The sequence below is a fragment of the Zeus faber genome, assembly GCF_960531495.2.
Source record: "Zeus faber genome assembly, chromosome: 1".
Lineage (NCBI taxonomy): Eukaryota > Metazoa > Chordata > Actinopteri > Zeiformes > Zeidae > Zeus > Zeus faber.
This window is the reverse complement of record NC_137193.1, coordinates 30,717,203-30,735,027: the sequence shown is the minus strand read 5'-3', so window position 1 is coordinate 30,735,027 and position 17,825 is coordinate 30,717,203. Positions and strand designations below refer to the sequence as shown.

Here is a 17,825-nt window from a genome sequence, read left to right as displayed (position 1 = left end):
TAAAGTGGAACCAAGAAGGCAATCTACCTATCTTCAGATGCGTTTTTACAGAGACGTTTCTGTTTGTTTCGTCTGTTGGATTCGCCCTTTAAACGTTGCGGCGTCCTCCTGTGTCGTCATCACGCACACGGTGACGCATATCTTACGCGCACAGCGCGCTCCCTCGTTTCTTCGCTCCTCTTTTGCTCTGGGAGTTGCGAGCTACTTTTCGCAAAAGCAGTCGCACGGGAGCGGTCGTAACAGCAGCGCAATGAGCACGCTTTGGATGGGAAACGTAAGTCGATTTCTAGGGTGTTTGAAAACAAAAATATGTAGTTGAAATAGCTGCTCGATAGCCCAGAACCAAACGAACAACCGTCGTCTGAATAATCAAACAAACGTGCCAACCGGTCAGATAGCGAATTGACGAATTTGTTACAGCCACACAATCACTCGTTGGGCTGGGCGATATGTCGCTATAATATCGATATCGCGATATGAGATAAGATATCGCCTGGTATTCTGGTTATAGTGAGTAAAGTAATTCAATTTTCTGAACTTCATAACTCTTCTGGCTCGTTCTAGCTAACTATTCGAACTTAACTTGTTCCTCATAACTGTGCCTCAAATGTTTCTAGTGTGTAAATATCCTGAAAACACCACCATTCGTCCAAAAATAGTGTACTGTATTTGATTTGTCAATATAACCCAGCTTTTAATACATTGAAACAAATTGAAACAATATTAACATTATTATTAATATAAGTGATCAAGTGTCTTGACTGACATGATTCTCTCTGACCGCTGCTTTCCAAAACGTATCTGGCTGGGCTGCATAGCTGGAGCCCTACATGGACGAGAAGTTTGTGACCAGAGCTTTTGGAACCATGGGCGAACAGGTCTTAACTGTGCGCATCATTCGCAGCAAATTGACCGGGTAGGTTGTAGTAAATAATATGTCGATCCTACACATGCGCCACGGAATTAGTTTATTTTATGTTTAACGTTTTTCCTTTACGCAGTGGAGGTCTGGGTTACTGCTTTGTGCAGATGACGGATGAGGCCACCGCCGAGAGGTGTCTACGCAAAATCAACGGAAAAGTCTTACCGGGAGCCAATCCGGTATGTTATTGTTAATAATAATACATGTTCACATCTACATTGATGGACAACCGCATGAGTGTGAATGCTGAACTTATGGAGTCATTCTTTTCATCCACAGCCACGAAGATTTAAGTTAAATAGAGCCACCTTTGGGAAGCAAGGAGACGGCGGGTGAGTCTACATTTTCGTTGGAGTAAGAATTTCAAAATGCACATAGTGACTTGAGCCTACTCCAAAGAGCTCAACATCTGAGCAGGTCTCATATGTTTAGTGATGTAGAGAAGTGGTTCCCGACCTTTCTTTGGACAGAAAGCAAGGCCTTTCTTACAAAAACTTCAACCTTTTACGTAACCACACAAGAATAAAGAAAAAAAGTTCAGGTAACCCTGGAGATATAGCTTATTTTTTGGGCTCTGAGTGGCATAGGAATTTGTCAGTGTCCGTTAGAAAAAACTGGTGACAGTCCACGTGTCCTAGAAGATTTCAATGTCCTGGACAAATGGTAGGATTCCGGTCAAATATTATCTGTAATTATTGAGCTTAAAACAAATTGATAGGCAGGCTATGCAAAGAGTGAAATCATCAAGGCATGGAGAGAGGGAGCGAGAGGGGGAGAGAGAGAGAGGGAGGGGGGGGATTTTTTATCATTAAATATTCAAAATAAAATTAGTCCCATCAGTTACGCTATTTAAAAATATAAATATTACGAATATTACTATCTGAAATCAAATAATTTCCAATCATGAACAATAAGTAACAAGTGCAGCATCTTTAATGAACATTTCATTTAAATAAAATGTTGATAAAATCAAAAACTTTAATTTAATATGACAGCTAAGTCTAAATAAATAATAAAGTGCAGTGTTATTGTTTTTATTGTTGGAACGTCTCGTCAATATATTTTACAACACAGTGGATATTTACAGTCTGCTTTGGGTCGGAACTTAAATATCCCAAAAAAACGCCAAACTATGAATATATGTGTCCCTGTTGGCAACGATACATCATCTTTCTGCTTCTCCTTTTTTCCCCGATCAAAAATAGGTAATTACCGGCTAACGGAAACTCTGGTATTTGTAAATTATGTTATGCCGGGTAAACTGCTGCAACCATGAAAGACATTTTTATGATGTTGGATGGCTTATAGTAATTTGAGAATGCTGGTTAAAGTAAATTTTATGAAATAAATGAACATTTTTTGACTAATAAAGCCCAATGCTAAGGGAAATGCAGGAAAGGCGTATTTCCCCTGTCTGTACCATTTTTGCTTTCAAGAAAGGATCCATTCAATTTCATGATTTCTGGAACTACTGTCTTTGAATACTCTTTCTGAGTATTCATGTTGTCATTGAATCCAACCTCTACTAAATGAGATGGTCCCAGGGAAATCTTATCCCTTACATATTTTCCCTTTTCTAACATCCTGTTTTTCTCTTTCTCTGTTTGTGCCCGTTTCCCTTTCTGGTCTGTCCATCTGTTGTTCCTCACAGCCAGATGTACTCTCTGTTTGTGGGAGATCTCACAGCAGAGGTCGATGATGGCATGCTTTACGAGTTCTTCTATAACCGCTACCCATCCTGTCGTGGAGGAAAGGTGGTGCTGGACAGCACAGGCAACTCAAAGTGAGTTCTAATTATCACTGTCAAGGACCTTGCTAGTTGGAGGTCATCAAATGTGTCATGAACTTTGCCCAAATATGGAATTCCAAAGGGATTTTTCAACCACCGGCTCGCAGACCGTGCCGGATCGCAGGGCATTTGCCACCTGACAGTGGGAACTTGGCAGGATATTTTTCAGGAGCGATCAAGATCGCTCTGCTCGGAGATGCAGAACCGTGCTTAACGAGGAATATCTGCAGCCTTACATCATAGTAATGTAGAGCGGCTATTGCAGCAGTGGGTGACACAAATTACCTGCACCCAAGTTTTTAGATTGCTGGTAGCTGTTAGCAAAATGACCTATTTGATGTGAAAACGGTCACAGAAATCAATTACCTAAGTGCCATTACAGCGATTAATAGGTAAAAAGAAAACAAAAAAAAACATTTAACAGCTGGTTATTGTCACAGACTGTGAGGGAACCCTATTTATTTTCTCCATGGAGAAAACACTTTGAAGCCAAGTCCATATTTAGGCAGTGGTGATAGCTTTGTGATTTGTGTTTTTAATTGTTTATGTGACTAAACGTAGAACTGTCACAATTATTACATAATCGCCCGGTCACAATTATTTCAGATTATCACAATCATTTTGTAAAAAAAAAAAGTTAGATTCCAAAGTCATATGTTACCTTCCATATCTAATGAAAATTTCAACTATGTTGTTGAAATTTCACAATTAGGTGCGTCTATCAGTTGGGTTCTGTTCCAATGATAAATACCAATAATATCTGTTCTTCATATGATGTATGTGAATTATTACACTATTATATATTATATTACAATACTCACATAAATGAACAAAAAATACTTTTCAGTTGTTAATCGCAACTTTTGGATGACAGTCTCCACCTCAAATGTCATGATCGTGACATCCCTAACCAGATGTGTTCTCTCTGTCCTCAGGGGATGTGGCTTTGTTCAGTTCCCAGACGAGAGGCTGCAGAAGCGGGCACTGGATGAGTGTCAGGGGGCTGTGGGCCTCGGGGGTAAACCCCTGCGACTGAGCCTGGCTACGAACAAGTAAGTCCCCTCCAGACACGTAGAAGCATGTTTCTGGTCTGGAATCCTTTCCAATCTCTTCTGTCAATAAGTCGTGTCCCCTTGTAATTATCTTGTGGCCTGCAGGAACAGAAACCCACCAGAGGAGAGATCATGGCAGTCAAGCCCCGGAGGATACACCCAAAACTACCACCAGTACGACCAGTACCAACAGCAGCAGCAGCAGCAGTACTCTGGGTACTACTCAAACTGGGGCTACGACCCAAATGCACCCAGTTACGGATACAACTACAACCAGTATGATTACACACAGTGCATCCCGCAGCCTCAGGTAGGTTCACTTGGGTTTGTTTGTGTTAATATACTCTATATTTGTTTACATTTGGTTCCACATCCATAACAATTTACATAAATTATCCAAGTTGTTCTAACAAGAATGTTTTGTTTTTTTTCCTTAGGAAACTGAAGCCATTCAAGATGATGGTCTGGAAGGTTTGTGTTGTGATTTCCTCCATTATTGTGTCTAGGGCTGGGTATTATTACTCTTATTTTATTTTTTTAAATGTCAGTTTTGTCCAAAGCAACTAACAATGAGTTAGTTGGTTTGTTGGTAGTAGTCATAGTTGAAGACTGTATATTGAAGCCAGCTAAACCACCTATTTGAATAAGTAGAATTTGTAGAGTTTACTTAAAAAAAAACAATAATAATAATAATTAGTCATCTGTTGGAAACTCGTCAGTCGAATGAGATTCTTCAAGTTGAGCAGTCAGTGTGCGTTACAATAACAGGATAAAACAGAAGCTTGCAAAGGGATAACATTTCAATTGGGAATTATAAATAAAGGGAATCATAAATATATATTTTTGTGTGTGAATCGTCCTGGGGTCGATCTGCGCCACAATCGCTGTGCCCCCCCCCCCCCCCCCCCCCCCGTCGTCATGCCCGTTCCTCCAAATAAAAATACTCAAAGCAGTGTGGGGACAAGCCACGGGGGAACGGGGCACAACTCGTTAAGATTATTTTCTGCACCTAACGTATGGAGCGGGGGGTGATCAGGGAGAGAGTCACGGAGAAAGTGGCCCCATTACGCAGGGTTCAATACACATTTGTTTAGTTCCAGAAGCAGATATAAAATAAAACATGAAGAATAAACGGAGCAATAACAATAGGGTCTTCACCCACATGCTGTGGGCTTGGACCCTGTGCATGAACATAACGTGCATTTCAAATAAAAACACTATTTTGGTGTGCCAATCGCGGGCACCCCATCACTGGCACGCGCATCGGCAGCGAGGAAGACGGGTGTGGCCCTGCCCCGCTGGAGCTGCCGTTTGGGCTGCCCCTGCGCTTTTTTTTTTTTTTTTCATTCAATTAAGAAAGATTGTAAAATAATAAATGAATAACCTGTTTGCGAGGGGCAAATCATGCCGGAATCAAATAGTCTGAACTCATAAAAACAGTGTGAGGATGGGGCACGAATAGGGATGGGTATCATTAAGATTTAACTGTATCGCTTTCTCTTACTAATACTGCTTATCGATCCAGTCCTTTAATGGTACTCTTATCAGTTATTTTTCATTTTTTTAAGATAAACTTAAAACGAATTAAGAGCAGAGTTAACACTGGTTTATTTGATGCGTGTTATGCTTGGAGAGGGAGCGATCGGGGCGCGCAATCTGTGCTCACTGCGCTTCCCCGATAGAGAACTCCCCACGCATAGTTTCTATTGTTTGTTTTCTCATTGGATTTGATGTTTAATTAACTAAAATTTAATGTAACGTTATATGGGATTATTCTGGCAGTCAAACGGTACATTTCTCTGTATCTGATTCACTTTTCCTAATGTTTTGAATGACTGCTCGTATTTCAAAGTTCGACCGATATGGTTCTTTCACGGCAGATACCGATTATTATTAATCAAGGAGACTATTTTGGGCCGATATAGTTTTGCAGTTAAATGAAAATCGTCAATTTACAGTAACACAAACTCCAACACAAAGCTTCCTTTAAACATCTGTTTAATTAATTTCTAGAAATTTTGAAAGCAGAACTTTTCAACTTATATTTTTCTAAATAAAGTGCAGGGAGCTTCTAGCAGTATTTCTTGTAAACTGAACTGAAACGTATGAATATCTGAATAGATTAAATAATGAACTAAATAGCTTTGTCAGGTTTCTTTCCTGTAAAAATGATTAAAGTAAATATAACTAAAACCAGTAAAAAATCTGAACCCTCCAGGTCTCTATCTCTGTCGCTCTCTCACTCCTCTCTCATATGGAATATGTTCCGGCTGTATTCTCACAATGTATTTTGACTTTAATCTCAGAATGCCGACTTTATTCTCAAAACTCAATTGAGACTTTAAAGTTGAAATTCCAAGTTCTCTGAAGGTTATTCCAGGGCTTTGTTTTTTGCTTTTTGTTTTTTTTGCGTGGCCCTAGTACACTTCAGCACAGACTATTGTGATGTTTATTTCAACTTGAGTAACATGAGCGGGGGGGGGGGGTGGCTCTCGTCGGAGCTGTGCATTTCTCTCCCTCTCTCTCTCGCTGGGTTCCTCTTTCCCGCGTCCCTCCCACAAATAGGGAATACAGTGTGGATTGGCTATTTACTCGTGACGTATAACCAGTCCGATAATGCTGCGGTCAGGACTATGGCCATATTAGAGATCAATTTTCTTTCTTCCAATATCATTAACAGAACCCGGAACCTCGGGACTCATCGATACTACGGTCTTAAATAATTTATCCCCGGGGCCCGTTTGATACTGGATCTCTGCAATGCTCTGTTTAATATTCGAATAAATTCGGAAATTTTTAATGCTCAAATTTAGAACTCGGGGTGGGGGGGGTTCCACAGCTCTGATCAGAGTGATCTTTTCTCCAAACAAAGCAAATAAACTCTTGATGTATTGAATTTGCTCAGTTTCCTGCTGTGGCAGAGCAGATCGCAGATGGCTCCTGAAAAAATCCCGCCTGCTAACCTTAGCAAAAACTTTTATAATCAATTATTTATTTATAAAATAATCGTATGACTCTTTCATCATTCAAAAAGGTGTGTGTGTGTGTGTGTGTGTGTGTGTGTGTGTGTGTGTGTGTGTGTGTGTGTGTGTGTGTGTGTGTGTGTGTGTGTGTGTGTGTGTGTGTGTGTGTGTGTGTGTGTGTGTGTGTGTGTGTGTGTGTGTGAATTATATTCAAATTTTGTTCCTGCAGCCCTACGATAAAGATTTGTCAATGTTATTTCATCGTCTGCTTGTCTCCTTGTTTGTTTCTCAGATCCGAACCCACAGCTGGATGTGATGGAGGCCAACAAAAAGTTTATGGAAATCAGTGAGGAATTTTATGACGCCCTCATCGACTCCCACTGGCAACTGTCCGACGCCTCTACCGAATATGACCTCGGAATTCCCTCAAGCCACAGAGAGATCTTTTCTTTTTGATGTTTGAAAGACTTTGGCCACAACAACCACTCATTTCCTTTTTTATTTTAAAGCTGTCTATTTCCAAAAGAAGATGGCTTGCATTTTGTTCAAATGCCAATCTGGAAGATTTGCAGTTAAATAAATGTCTGTTAAGTCATTATCGCCAAATGAGGTATGGCACACTGATGAAAGTCCTTTCATTTGCAGTATTCTGAGTATGTAGAACCTGTCTGTGGCGACTTTCCATCACCCAGCAGTGTTTGGTCCGGGTGCTAACTACCAACTTACTCACGTCACACAGGCGACACTGTTTTGATCTCTGCGAAGTGGGGTTCAAAAACACACCTGCAATTACGGCACGTCGCCATAGATGCCACCAGAAATAACATAATAAAACTTTGAGATTGCCACTATAAGTATGAAAAGCTAAAAACCTTTTAGACGAGACATCCAAAATATTCATATTTAAGTGTTGTAAATTAATCTATACTTTAAATGATGTTGCGACACATGTACGAAAGTGTGTAGTTCAAAAATTATACATTTATTTTTAAAAGATAATGAGATGAGCTGACTAGTACTGCTGGGTGGTTTATCCCATATCAGTTTGTGGCATTCACCGATGTAATATGTGAGAGCTGTCACCTCAAGAAACAATCTGCTCTGAGGTCATGTATTAACTTGCGGAAATAAATGATTCCAGAAGGGTATATCGTGAGGGTGTTTCAGAGTTGTGGTATGTGTAGAATAGATCAGGAAATTTTGTCATTGCAAAGGAAAGTAGAGTCAACCAGCTTTCAGCAACAGTGCGTTTTCTGTCACTGACAAACCAATGAGAGGAATTATGCAAAAAAAAAAAAAAAAAAAAAAAGGTTTAGAGATGAAATCTCTAAAAAGTAGAACCTACTTATAAATTGGAACGGGGAAGCAATCCCAGCAGAATGGATGGGGCTTAATTCCCTTGATCTGGCACAGCGAAGCCTCCTGTTTATTGAGCAGAGAACCACATGAGAGTCACAAGGTTCTCCAGTGACCAGAGGGCCATGTCGGGGCCTGGGGCATGTTCTACTAAACAAAAACCCTGCCATTCTTCACAGCCTACAATGAATCAGAATGAGCAATAACGTTAAGATGTGTTTTAGCATGACTCTTCAGTCTCACAAAAATGTTCCACTTGTGATTTATTTCGATACAAATCCGTTTGGATGTGGCTTCACAATGTTGACTCCAGGTGCAGTCGGGTGCGGACCGTTAGGTCGTGATGCGTTCCGATGACAACGAAACTCGGGACAAATCCGACCCAGTTGTAAAACGTGCAAAGGGAGGGCCACTCAAACGGAAGCCCCAGTCTGAACTGGCCACAACGATCTGTCCCGAGAAAACAGACCTGACTTTACACCGGGACGAGGTTTGCATGAGTTTTATTTGAACACACTTCTCAATTCGATCCGAACTGCGCTAAAGTGTCGATGGCACCTTGACGTCGGCTTTTGTAGTTTGTAGAATTCACGTGCTTACCGAACAAACACACATTTGCTGCGGGCGAACATGTTTCCCCGAACGGAGGCAACGGCATCTTTAGCTCGGAAATCGGGGCTACCGAGTCCGAATGGCTGATTGCCGAGTTGCAAGGGAACGCGGCATTAGCGCTCTGCGTGACTTTACGTCCGGACGTCATGCGCCACACCCGGAAGCCGAGCTTTGACGTTCGGGAGGAACGAAACAAGCCACGGAAAGCAGCTGCTATTTTGTTCTTCTACAAACACCGCAAGTAACGCTGGGATTCTTATACATTGTGTACGACCAATGTAGAATCGAGATACAACGTTGTTATAATGTGTTACGCAGAAAGAAAAGCTTTTTGGCTATTTGCTGGTCCGCTGGCGTCATCGTGTGTGAGCTAGCTAGCTAGCGTCAGTCAGTCAGTCAGTTTGAAACAGCTGATCGGAGTTTATGCACATTGCCGCTCTCAGCCATCCGGCTTGTCCCGTCGTATCGTGGCACGAATGACACATTGAACCGACTTAAATAATGCCATCTTGGCAATAAGTGTACGCATCCAGCGGCTGTACCTTAACTTGTGGCGGCGTTAAGTTATTATAAATCGATGGGGTTGATTGGTGAACCTCGTTTCCAGATAGCTATTTTCTCATCCGGCCGATAATTGCAAGTTGAATGAGGTTGTCTCAAATGAACTAGTTGTTTGACTCGTCCGTATTCTCATCATCCACTCGGTGGCATTGCATGTCATTCTTGCTGCATTGAAAAGTTGTTCAAAAGGATCGTTTCCTCGCCCAATATGTCACGCAGAAAAGAACCCCGAACCTTGTTGTTTTGATAACGCTGACTGCAGTGAGGACTGTGTTGGGAAGAAATCTCTTGTCACCCTGCAGAATTGGGCTCCGGCCAGCGTGCTCCACACCCTTTCCTCTCCTCTCCTCTCCCTCCACCGAGATTGTATTTTCACCCTCCAGCGTCCGGCCACCGGCACAGACATGTCTTACAGCAAGACCGAAAGCTACCGTGCGGCGCCGCGGGACTTCAACACGCTCACGCAGACATGCAGCTCCAACATCCAGAAGATCACACAAAACAGTAGGTGTTCCACCGCTGCGGTTCATTAAAGAGGACCTATTACACTCTTTTTTTTTTTTTTTTTCAACCATTTAATATAGTCAGTCGGTTTTGTTCGTATTTTTGGGTTTGTTTTTTTTCCAACTTCAAGAGAATATTTGATACATACATACATACAGTCATACATATATGCAGTGAAATGTCATGACACCCGGTGATTATGCTCAATAAGAGTCAGTGTGCATTACAATAACAGGATAAAACAAGGTTATGAAATCCACAAGAATAACATTTTAATTAATTATAAACAATATCATAAGCAATCCAACTGCTGAATCTTCACTCATATTAGAACTACAAGGCCAAATTTAAAAGTATGTTCCGACTTTCATAAGGCAAGGGCACTACTGCGCTGCTGATTGCTCCACACTGGGACAACGCACAGGGCTTTTCTTGTTTCATTCAATTAGGAAAAATCGTAAAATAAACATAAATACATGGTTTTGTTTAGAGAAACACGCAGCGGATCTTATGGCGCAGCTACAGTCAACCTTTCACATACCTTTTTTCTTAATTTATTTATTTATTTATTTTAGAAATAAACACACAGTTCAATTTTTTTTTTAAATACTTACATTTCTCTCATCTGCTGTTTTGACACAGACAGTTGGTAATAATTCCTCTTTCTTGTAAAAGATTGGTGCTGGTCTGTCCAGCCAGCAGAGCAGTTCCCATGCTTAGGGGGTCCGGCAGGGCTTGGTAGTTCTCCATCCGTGGAGCCATAGTTACTCAGATGGGCTGTGGTTCTAATTCTAATGAGTCTCCAAGTGACATAGGAAGAAGACACAAATCTGAATGGCTTGTTGAATCACATGTTTTCCAACAAAAGCAGCTCACAAAAAATGGTTGTGTTGTCTTATTTCACAGTTTGTATGTTACTAGGGCCTTTAGAGACCCAAATGTATGTGCACAAGCACTGAAAAAGTGTGTTTTTCATATGTTAGCGCTAACTTATAGAATACAGGCTAAAAATAATTTGCATGTGCCTACTTTTCATACAGCTGCCCAGATCAAGAACATGGTAAACCAACTAGGGACGCGACAAGACAACAGCGAACTTCAAGACCGCCTGTAAGTTCTTCTTTTTTACAACCTAAAATCTCTCGTTCTCTTCTTCTACACCCCTCCCATATGTCACCTCTTGCTCATTCATTAGACTCCGCTCAGTTTGAATTCTTGGTGAATGTGAATTATGTGGACTTATAAATCACTTTCTAACCGTTGTGCTCCCAGGCAGCAAATACAGCATTACACCAACCAGCTGGCCAAAGAAACCAACAAGCACCTCAAAGACTTGGGCTCCATCCCTTTGCCTTCATTGCCCTCAGACCAGGCAAGTATTTATTTTAAAACATTGCTGCAGAGAAACCTGTCTATTGGTGTAAAATAGGCAGCAAGGTTTTAGCCTTACCTACTGAAGATATATGCCTCTATCTTCTCTCCCATTTCACTTTCCTCATGGCTCCTTCGTCGCTCCATAGAGGCAGCAGAAGATCCAGCGGGAGCGGCTCATGAATGACTTTTCGGCAGCTCTCAACAACTTCCAGGCGATCCAGCGCCGCGCCGCTGAGAAGGAGAAGGAGTCCGTAGCCCGGGCCAGAGCCGGATCCCGTCTCTCAGTAAGGGCGTGGGACCTTGAGAAAAGAGTTGACAAATGATACGTTTCCATTTACAGGCTTTATTCAATATTTTGGAAGTTAGAATTATGCTTTCTTTATTGTTTGTAATGTTGCGCTTTCAATGTTAGAAATTGGCTTGAAACTTGAATGAATGTCTGGAAACGTAGGATTTTTTTCCATAATGCTTAGCACAAGTAAATGATGAGAAAACTTGATTGAGGAAAAAAGCGACAGGTCTCATATATCGCTCTAAGGCATCAAGGTCAAAAGGCATCAAAAAAAAAGAGAGAGATTATGCACCTTGAGATCTCTGGAAAATTGCTTGAAGTAGACTTTGTTGTAATAGCTCTGTATATTAAAGTCTACAGTTTAATAATTTTGACTTCAGCCTTTGGTGAACTTGACCTGATCCTCTCATGTCGGTTCCTCTTCTTCAGGCTGACGATGCCACCGCAGACGACCAGCTTGTGTCTTTTGAGAAGTAAGACGCCCCTTCTTCCTCTGGAGTCATTGTGTACTCCTACTTTAACACTTGCCCTCGCTCAGGTATGATTCTAGGTCTCTCACCGTCTATTTTGGAGCGCTCTTATCTTCTGTCTTCTCCTGCAGCCAAGACGACTGGGGCCAGACCACCATGCAAACGGAAGAGGCCGCCATAACGGAGGAAGACCTGGAGCTCATCAAGGAGAGGGAGACAAACATCCGGCAACTGGAGGCAAGACGCCCTTTTCTTATTCAATTTGAAAGAGATTTACAGTTCAGTCCACTAAATAAATTCACTGTTGTCAAGTGCCTTGTTCTGTCTTCAAGTTTAGTAAAGATACTCTATTTAGGAAATTAGAAGGGAATTAGAGATGTCATGGAGTTGAGAATGCACTTTTCTGATCTTGCAGAAAAGTCAAACTTAAGACATACTAAAATACACTGGACAATAATATGAACAGGTAGAATTCCATTCCACACGCAGTTTGTGTCCATCTTTCTTTGTCTCTTGTTCTCAGCGTTTTTTTTTTTTTGTTTTTTTTTGGCTCTAACTTGTTTTTCATTGTGAGCAAACAGACACTTTAATGCTGAAAACCTCAGCTGCACATGGAGACGCAGACACAAAGAGGGTCCTGTGCTCTGAGATAAAACCAAAATGAGGCTTTAAACCAGCTACACAGAGAGCTCATAATGTGTGTGTGTGTGTGTGTGTGTGTGTGTGTGTGTGTGTGTGTGTGTGTGTGTGTGTGTGTGTGTGTGTGTGTGTGTGTGTGTGTGTGTGTGTGTGTGTGTGTGTGTGTGTGTGTGTGTGTGTGAGAAAAAATAAATAAGAAAAAATAATGGTTATCATATTAATTATTCACATTTATCAATCGTTATTACATTTATCAATGCACATTATCAATAACAATGTTGGGATTAATGGAGAATTACTATATGCTCAATAATGTAAGGCCAAATTCCCAGCCATATTAATAATATAGAGATCTGATTATTATAGAAATCATAATCAGTGGGTAATGGCAATGGCCCACATGTTAACAGAACATAACAAAAGCACATGGATCATAAAAAGGGGCGTTGCTTCAAATGGCTCCCACACACTGGGGAACACATACCTTAATCAGCAACTGAAAGGTAAATGCCAAACACCATAATCTCATCTACATACATTTGGGTGAAATCTATACAACATTTGGGTGGACAGGACACGCCTAAATGCAACTATTGATCCTTTTCAACAACCCCAATTGAGTGTCGTGCATAACTAGTCTAAATACCCCTCCCCCATTGCAGTCAGACATCATGGATGTGAACCAGATCTTTAAGGACTTGGCGGTAATGATCCACGATCAGGGAGATATGATCGGTAAGTGTCATCATCCCTTTACTCCCCACACGTTCCGTTTGTACTCAGTATGTCCTGTTTGTGACCAACCCCGTCCTCTCCGCACTACAGACAGCATCGAAGCCAACGTGGAGAACGCCGAGGTGCACGTGGAGCGGGGAACGGAGCAGCTGCAGAGAGCGGCGTACTACCAGGTGAGGGGAGACATTCCACCCCTCAGTCCCGCCAGGCTTTCTCAAGAGGTTTTGGGGAATCATTGCGGCCCAAAATGTTTGAATTCGCAGTGGCTTTTTGCCACAGCTGTGATGCAATAGCAGCTTTTTTTATATGTTTATATACAATTGCCCGATTGTTATAAAATTGCAGCAGGAATGTGACTTTGAGTTGACGATTATAGTTTGTTTTCCACTACAATATTGCAGGGTATGATAAACACAGGGTTCTTACCAGGTGCTTGAGGTTATTGAAGTGATTGAATTTCGTCCTCAGAAATTTAAGTACTGGAACACCTTGAAAATATCCTCTTTTGTGCTGAAATGCTTGGAAAGTCCTTGAAAAAAAAAGTGATGTGATTAAAGTGTTTTTGTTATTCAAAACATAACGTAATAAATAAAAATCCAGAATCGCTTTTGCGACAAATTATGCCAGGGAAATGTACATTGAATCAAACATGGTTGGAAATAGACACTTATAATTGTAGATGATAAAGAGATTAGTCATAGATATATAATAGATATACTAATATAAATAGAGTAGAATAAATGCACAATGAGACTTAGACTGTCATTTTTTAATAAAGATCATATTGAACATGTATTATATTTGTTTTGCATGAAGTCCTTGAACATGAAAATATAGTGCTTAAAAAGTACTTGAAAGTCATTGAGTTTCATTTTGTAATGCCAGAATGAACCCGGAAAACAGCTTTTTACTCGTAAAGATTGTATCTCACTGCAGATGTTTATTTTGCATTCATTCTTTGCAGTTATTTTGCCAGGTAAATGTGATCTGTTTGTGTTGCTATAACAGTCGACTGTCTGTGCAATAGCCAGGTAGGATGTTTTGGTCATGTCGCCATGGTAATGTCATTTGCAAACTATTTGATTTAACTGGATCATTTCATGCATGAAAATGTGGTTATTGAGTAAATTTGCAGTAATGTTATTTTATTTAATTTTTGGAACTTTATGTGGGATTGGACAAAATTGCAAACTGCCACAAATAATGCCAGGATTGGTTGAATTTGCGTCACTGCCAATTTCCATAGGGAATTTTATTTATATATATATATATACATACATACATACATACATACATACATACATACATACATACATACATACATACTATCAAAACAAACACATTTTTGTGAACTGAAATAAAATACCCTATGGAAATTGTATGGAAAACTCAAAGTAAAAAATCAACTAAATCTAATCTCATATAAAAAGCTAAAACATTTCTCCTCTTTGTTCTCTCTCTCAGTTGTTTACTTCAATTAAATAAAGCTTTGTTGACATGACGTTCAGATGGAAATGTGTTGCCAAAGAGTAAAATTTAACAGAAAATAAGACAGATTATAATGAAGTGAATAAATACTTACTAAGCGATCATATAACTCCAGAAATTTAACTGAAATTTCTGTCTCTCTCACAGCAAAAGTCCAGGAAGAGGATGTGCATCCTGGCTCTGGTTGGTTCCATCGTGCTCGTCATACTGGGCATCATCATTTGGCGCACGGCTTCATGAAACGGGGGCCGTCGCTCACTGCTCTATTTATTTTACCGCCACAGTACCCGAGGAAGAGAGTTCCTTTTTCTTTTGTGGTGGTGAGTTTGACAGAATGTTGTCTGGGCAAAAGTGTGTGTGTGTGTGTGTGTGTGTGTGTGTGTGTGTGTGTGTGTGTGTGTGTGTGTGTGTGTGTGTGTGTGTGTGTGTGTGTGTGTGTGTGTGTGTGTGTGTGTTAGAGAGAGTATGTGCTGAGGTTTTTTTTTTTTTTTTTAATAATTTCTGCCACCTGAGAAAAACTGTTTAAACTCAGACATAGGAGATTAGGGTTTAGAGTTAGGTTTTTTCCATTTCAATTGATCCATTTCATTCAGCATCTTGTCTTATTTACTGCACTAACACTAGCATTCATTGTACTTCACGATATAGATATATATATGTGTATGTGTGTATATATATGTGTATGTATAAATAAAATAAATTCGGAATAGAAATGGCAAATTGTCAACGTTAAACAAATGTACTGTGTTTCTATGGGCAGAGAATGTTTTTGTTTTTTGTTTGTTTTGTTTTTTGTTTGTTTGTTTTTTATTTAATATATACACATATATACACTCACACTTGTACACTCTGGTAGTTGACGACATGAAACGCGTGGAGGGCCACGTGGAAGTTGTAGTCTTTCTCTGTGTAGTCTTGTGCTCCCTGGGCGAGGGTGAGGTTGTTGTAGCATGATTTCACCAGCTCAGCCCGTGAACCATCTGTGGACAACTTCAACATCGTACACTATTAGCCTGCAAGGCAACGCGGCTGATGGAGAAGCTATGGCGCGCTGGCTGTGGCTGTGGCTGTAAACCAAGTGCTGTAAAATGGATGTCGTAACAGCTTCAACATCACAAATAAATAAAATATCGCAATGTTTGTAGATATTGCTAAAGCACTGCATTATCAACCATTCAGCCATTGAGTACAGTATCAAGAACATCCTCTAAAATGCAACCCCAGTTTTAAAAACCTGTCTACTTGTTATTTTGTATTGATTTCTATTATCTTATCTGTCAGTATGTATTAAATAAACACGTCTTTAACTCAATCCTGTCTCCTGCTGTGTCTCCTATTTATTCAGATGTATTTTCTCCACATAATCCAGATCGTCATTTTAATTGTTGAAGTCCTCGCTGACCAACATTTCCCAGCAGATGGCAGTGCAGACCAGGCTTTGGACTTGACCGCTTTTTCAGACTGACGACCCACGAGGGCAAGTAAACCTACAGGGAAACCAATCACTTCAAGAGTCAGGCAACCCACGAGGGTGAAGGTGGAGACCTACACACGGAGATGCCCCTAGAAATCTTTGTGAGGTTATAAAATGACAAAGGACAGATAAGACAAACTACATACCAAAAAGTTATTCTAAGCCTTAAACTTATACCCTGAGTTTGGGGTCAATCGAAGATGATGATTGACATATGGCTCCAGTAGAGGCATGTTAGAAAGCAGCAAAGTCAGCAGCATGGAACGACTGTTCACTTTGGGATCGTGGAGGAGGAGACAGGCTGTTGCCAACGTAATTTGAGTTTCTATGGCGCCCTATAGGTCTCCATTGTTACTGATAGCTCCTTTAATATCTGCCCTGTTTCACATAGTTCTTGGTATCAAATTTGTGCATGGGGATACACAAAATACACAACACGTGTCTCATATCAGTATTGGTACCTGCCAGGTAATGTAATGTAATCAGTGTTTATTTATCAGGACCTGTGGTGGTCCGGTCCTGAGGCTTAGGCTTCGAGCGTCACGGCAATTACAACAACGCTTGTGACCCAATTTCAAGAGTTCGCCCCATCTCTCACCTTGGCACAGTTTTAGACTGGGCCGTGCTGCTGCAGGGAGGGCCCCTTTAAAGCATGTACAGTTTCCTTTAATTAGAATGGATATCCTATTACCCCCCCCCCCCCCCCATCATCACCACCCTTGAGGAAGGTGTGCAAATAGGTTTCAAAGAAACTGAGGCTGAGGCGTTGCCCCTGGAGCTCAGATGCACATTATGTCATATCCTTGCTCCGGGGAAACCATTTCTGCCGCCTGTTGTAGATGCTGGCTGGGGCTTGTACGCTACCTTCCTGCGAGGAAGGTAGCGTGCGAAGAAACACCCGTCAAACCGCGAAAGCCTTTATCCCCTTCTCTACCCTACATGTCGCGTGCTTCTGGGATCACCTGTGATCCGCTGCTGATGTGATGTTTTTCTGTGAATGAACTCCACCGAAGCGACACGTTTTTTTTGGAGAGTAGGGCTTCCTTGAGCAGCTCCGGTTCCTGTTCTCACAATGGCTTCAAAATGGAAAACTACACTAATTCCTTCATCCCCATTTAGTGCGGTACACTGGAGTACACTCCAACTGTCCCTAGTTACATAACAGCAAACGCACCTAATTAGTTTGTGGCCTTCAATGTCATTTCAATGCGACGTTTACTGAGGAAGGCTGTAGATCAACACGCTTGAAACTATTGACAATGGATTTAACTCACCCTGATCTTTAAACAAGAACTGTATATCATATGTATTATAGGCCCTTTCACCCCCCCCCCCCCCCCCCCGCGCGCGTAAAAAAAAAAAAGCAAATGGCCATTTATCCCTGCCAGCTTCAATAATCCATTCCCCTTGCTGTCACACAGGGTGCGTGAGAAGCTAGATAAAAGAACTTGGGCGTAGAGAGAAACCTCCAGGATTTCATTACTTGCACATGTTTTTTTGGGGTTTTTTTTCAGGGGCCCTGCATTCAGTGTCGTTTTGTGTGCATGTGTGTGTGTGTGTGTGTGTGTGTGTGTGTGCGTGTGCGTGTGTGTGT

At 41.1% G+C, this 17,825-nt stretch overlaps 2 protein-coding genes across 3 annotated transcripts; both read left to right on the top strand.

Annotated features, from left to right (window-relative positions):
* The first annotated feature begins 157 nt into the window (after nt 1–157).
* Nucleotides 158–7,840, top strand: LOC307247995 (tRNA selenocysteine 1-associated protein 1-like). The gene is made up of 9 exons (XM_080024177.1): nt 158–274; nt 819–916; nt 1,002–1,101; nt 1,202–1,254; nt 2,574–2,705; nt 3,647–3,763; nt 3,869–4,073; nt 4,201–4,234; nt 7,019–7,840. The coding sequence occupies exons 1-9, from the start codon at nt 251–253 to the stop codon at nt 7,180–7,182; spliced, it is 927 nt and encodes a 308-aa protein (XP_079880303.1). The 5' UTR covers nt 158–250; the 3' UTR covers nt 7,183–7,840.
* A 1,025-nt stretch (nt 7,841–8,865) lies between these two features.
* stx12 (syntaxin 12) lies at nt 8,866–16,057 on the top strand. Of its 2 annotated transcripts, none has more exons than XM_080014111.1 (10): nt 8,866–8,961; nt 9,639–9,759; nt 10,800–10,869; nt 11,032–11,131; nt 11,280–11,417; nt 11,855–11,898; nt 12,027–12,132; nt 13,197–13,269; nt 13,360–13,442; nt 14,905–16,057. In XM_080014111.1, the coding sequence occupies exons 2-10, from the start codon at nt 9,660–9,662 to the stop codon at nt 14,995–14,997; spliced, it is 807 nt and encodes a 268-aa protein (XP_079870237.1). In that variant the 5' UTR covers nt 8,866–8,961; nt 9,639–9,659; the 3' UTR covers nt 14,998–16,057. The 2 variants fall into 2 exon arrangements, with proteins under 2 accessions (XP_079870237.1, XP_079870238.1); XM_080014112.1 differs by having other exon boundaries at nt 8,887–8,935.
* Nucleotides 16,058–17,825: the final 1,768 nt, after the last annotated feature.

Excerpts from the sequence above, each read along its gene's own strand:
- stx12 (XM_080014111.1), top strand. The coding sequence starts at position 9,660 with ATGTCTTACAGCAAGACCGAAAGCTACCGTGCGGCGCCGCGGGACTTC. Across the intron at positions 10,870-11,031 it reads AGCGAACTTCAAGACCGCCT|GCAGCAAATACAGCATTACA; the intron begins GTAAGTTCTTCT and ends TTGTGCTCCCAG. Across the intron at positions 11,132-11,279 it reads CTTCATTGCCCTCAGACCAG|AGGCAGCAGAAGATCCAGCG; the intron begins GCAAGTATTTAT and ends GTCGCTCCATAG.
- LOC307247995 (XM_080024177.1), top strand. The coding sequence starts at position 251 with ATGAGCACGCTTTGGATGGGAAAC. Across the intron at positions 917-1,001 it reads ATTCGCAGCAAATTGACCGG|TGGAGGTCTGGGTTACTGCT; the intron begins GTAGGTTGTAGT and ends TCCTTTACGCAG. Across the intron at positions 1,102-1,201 it reads TCTTACCGGGAGCCAATCCG|CCACGAAGATTTAAGTTAAA; the intron begins GTATGTTATTGT and ends TTTCATCCACAG.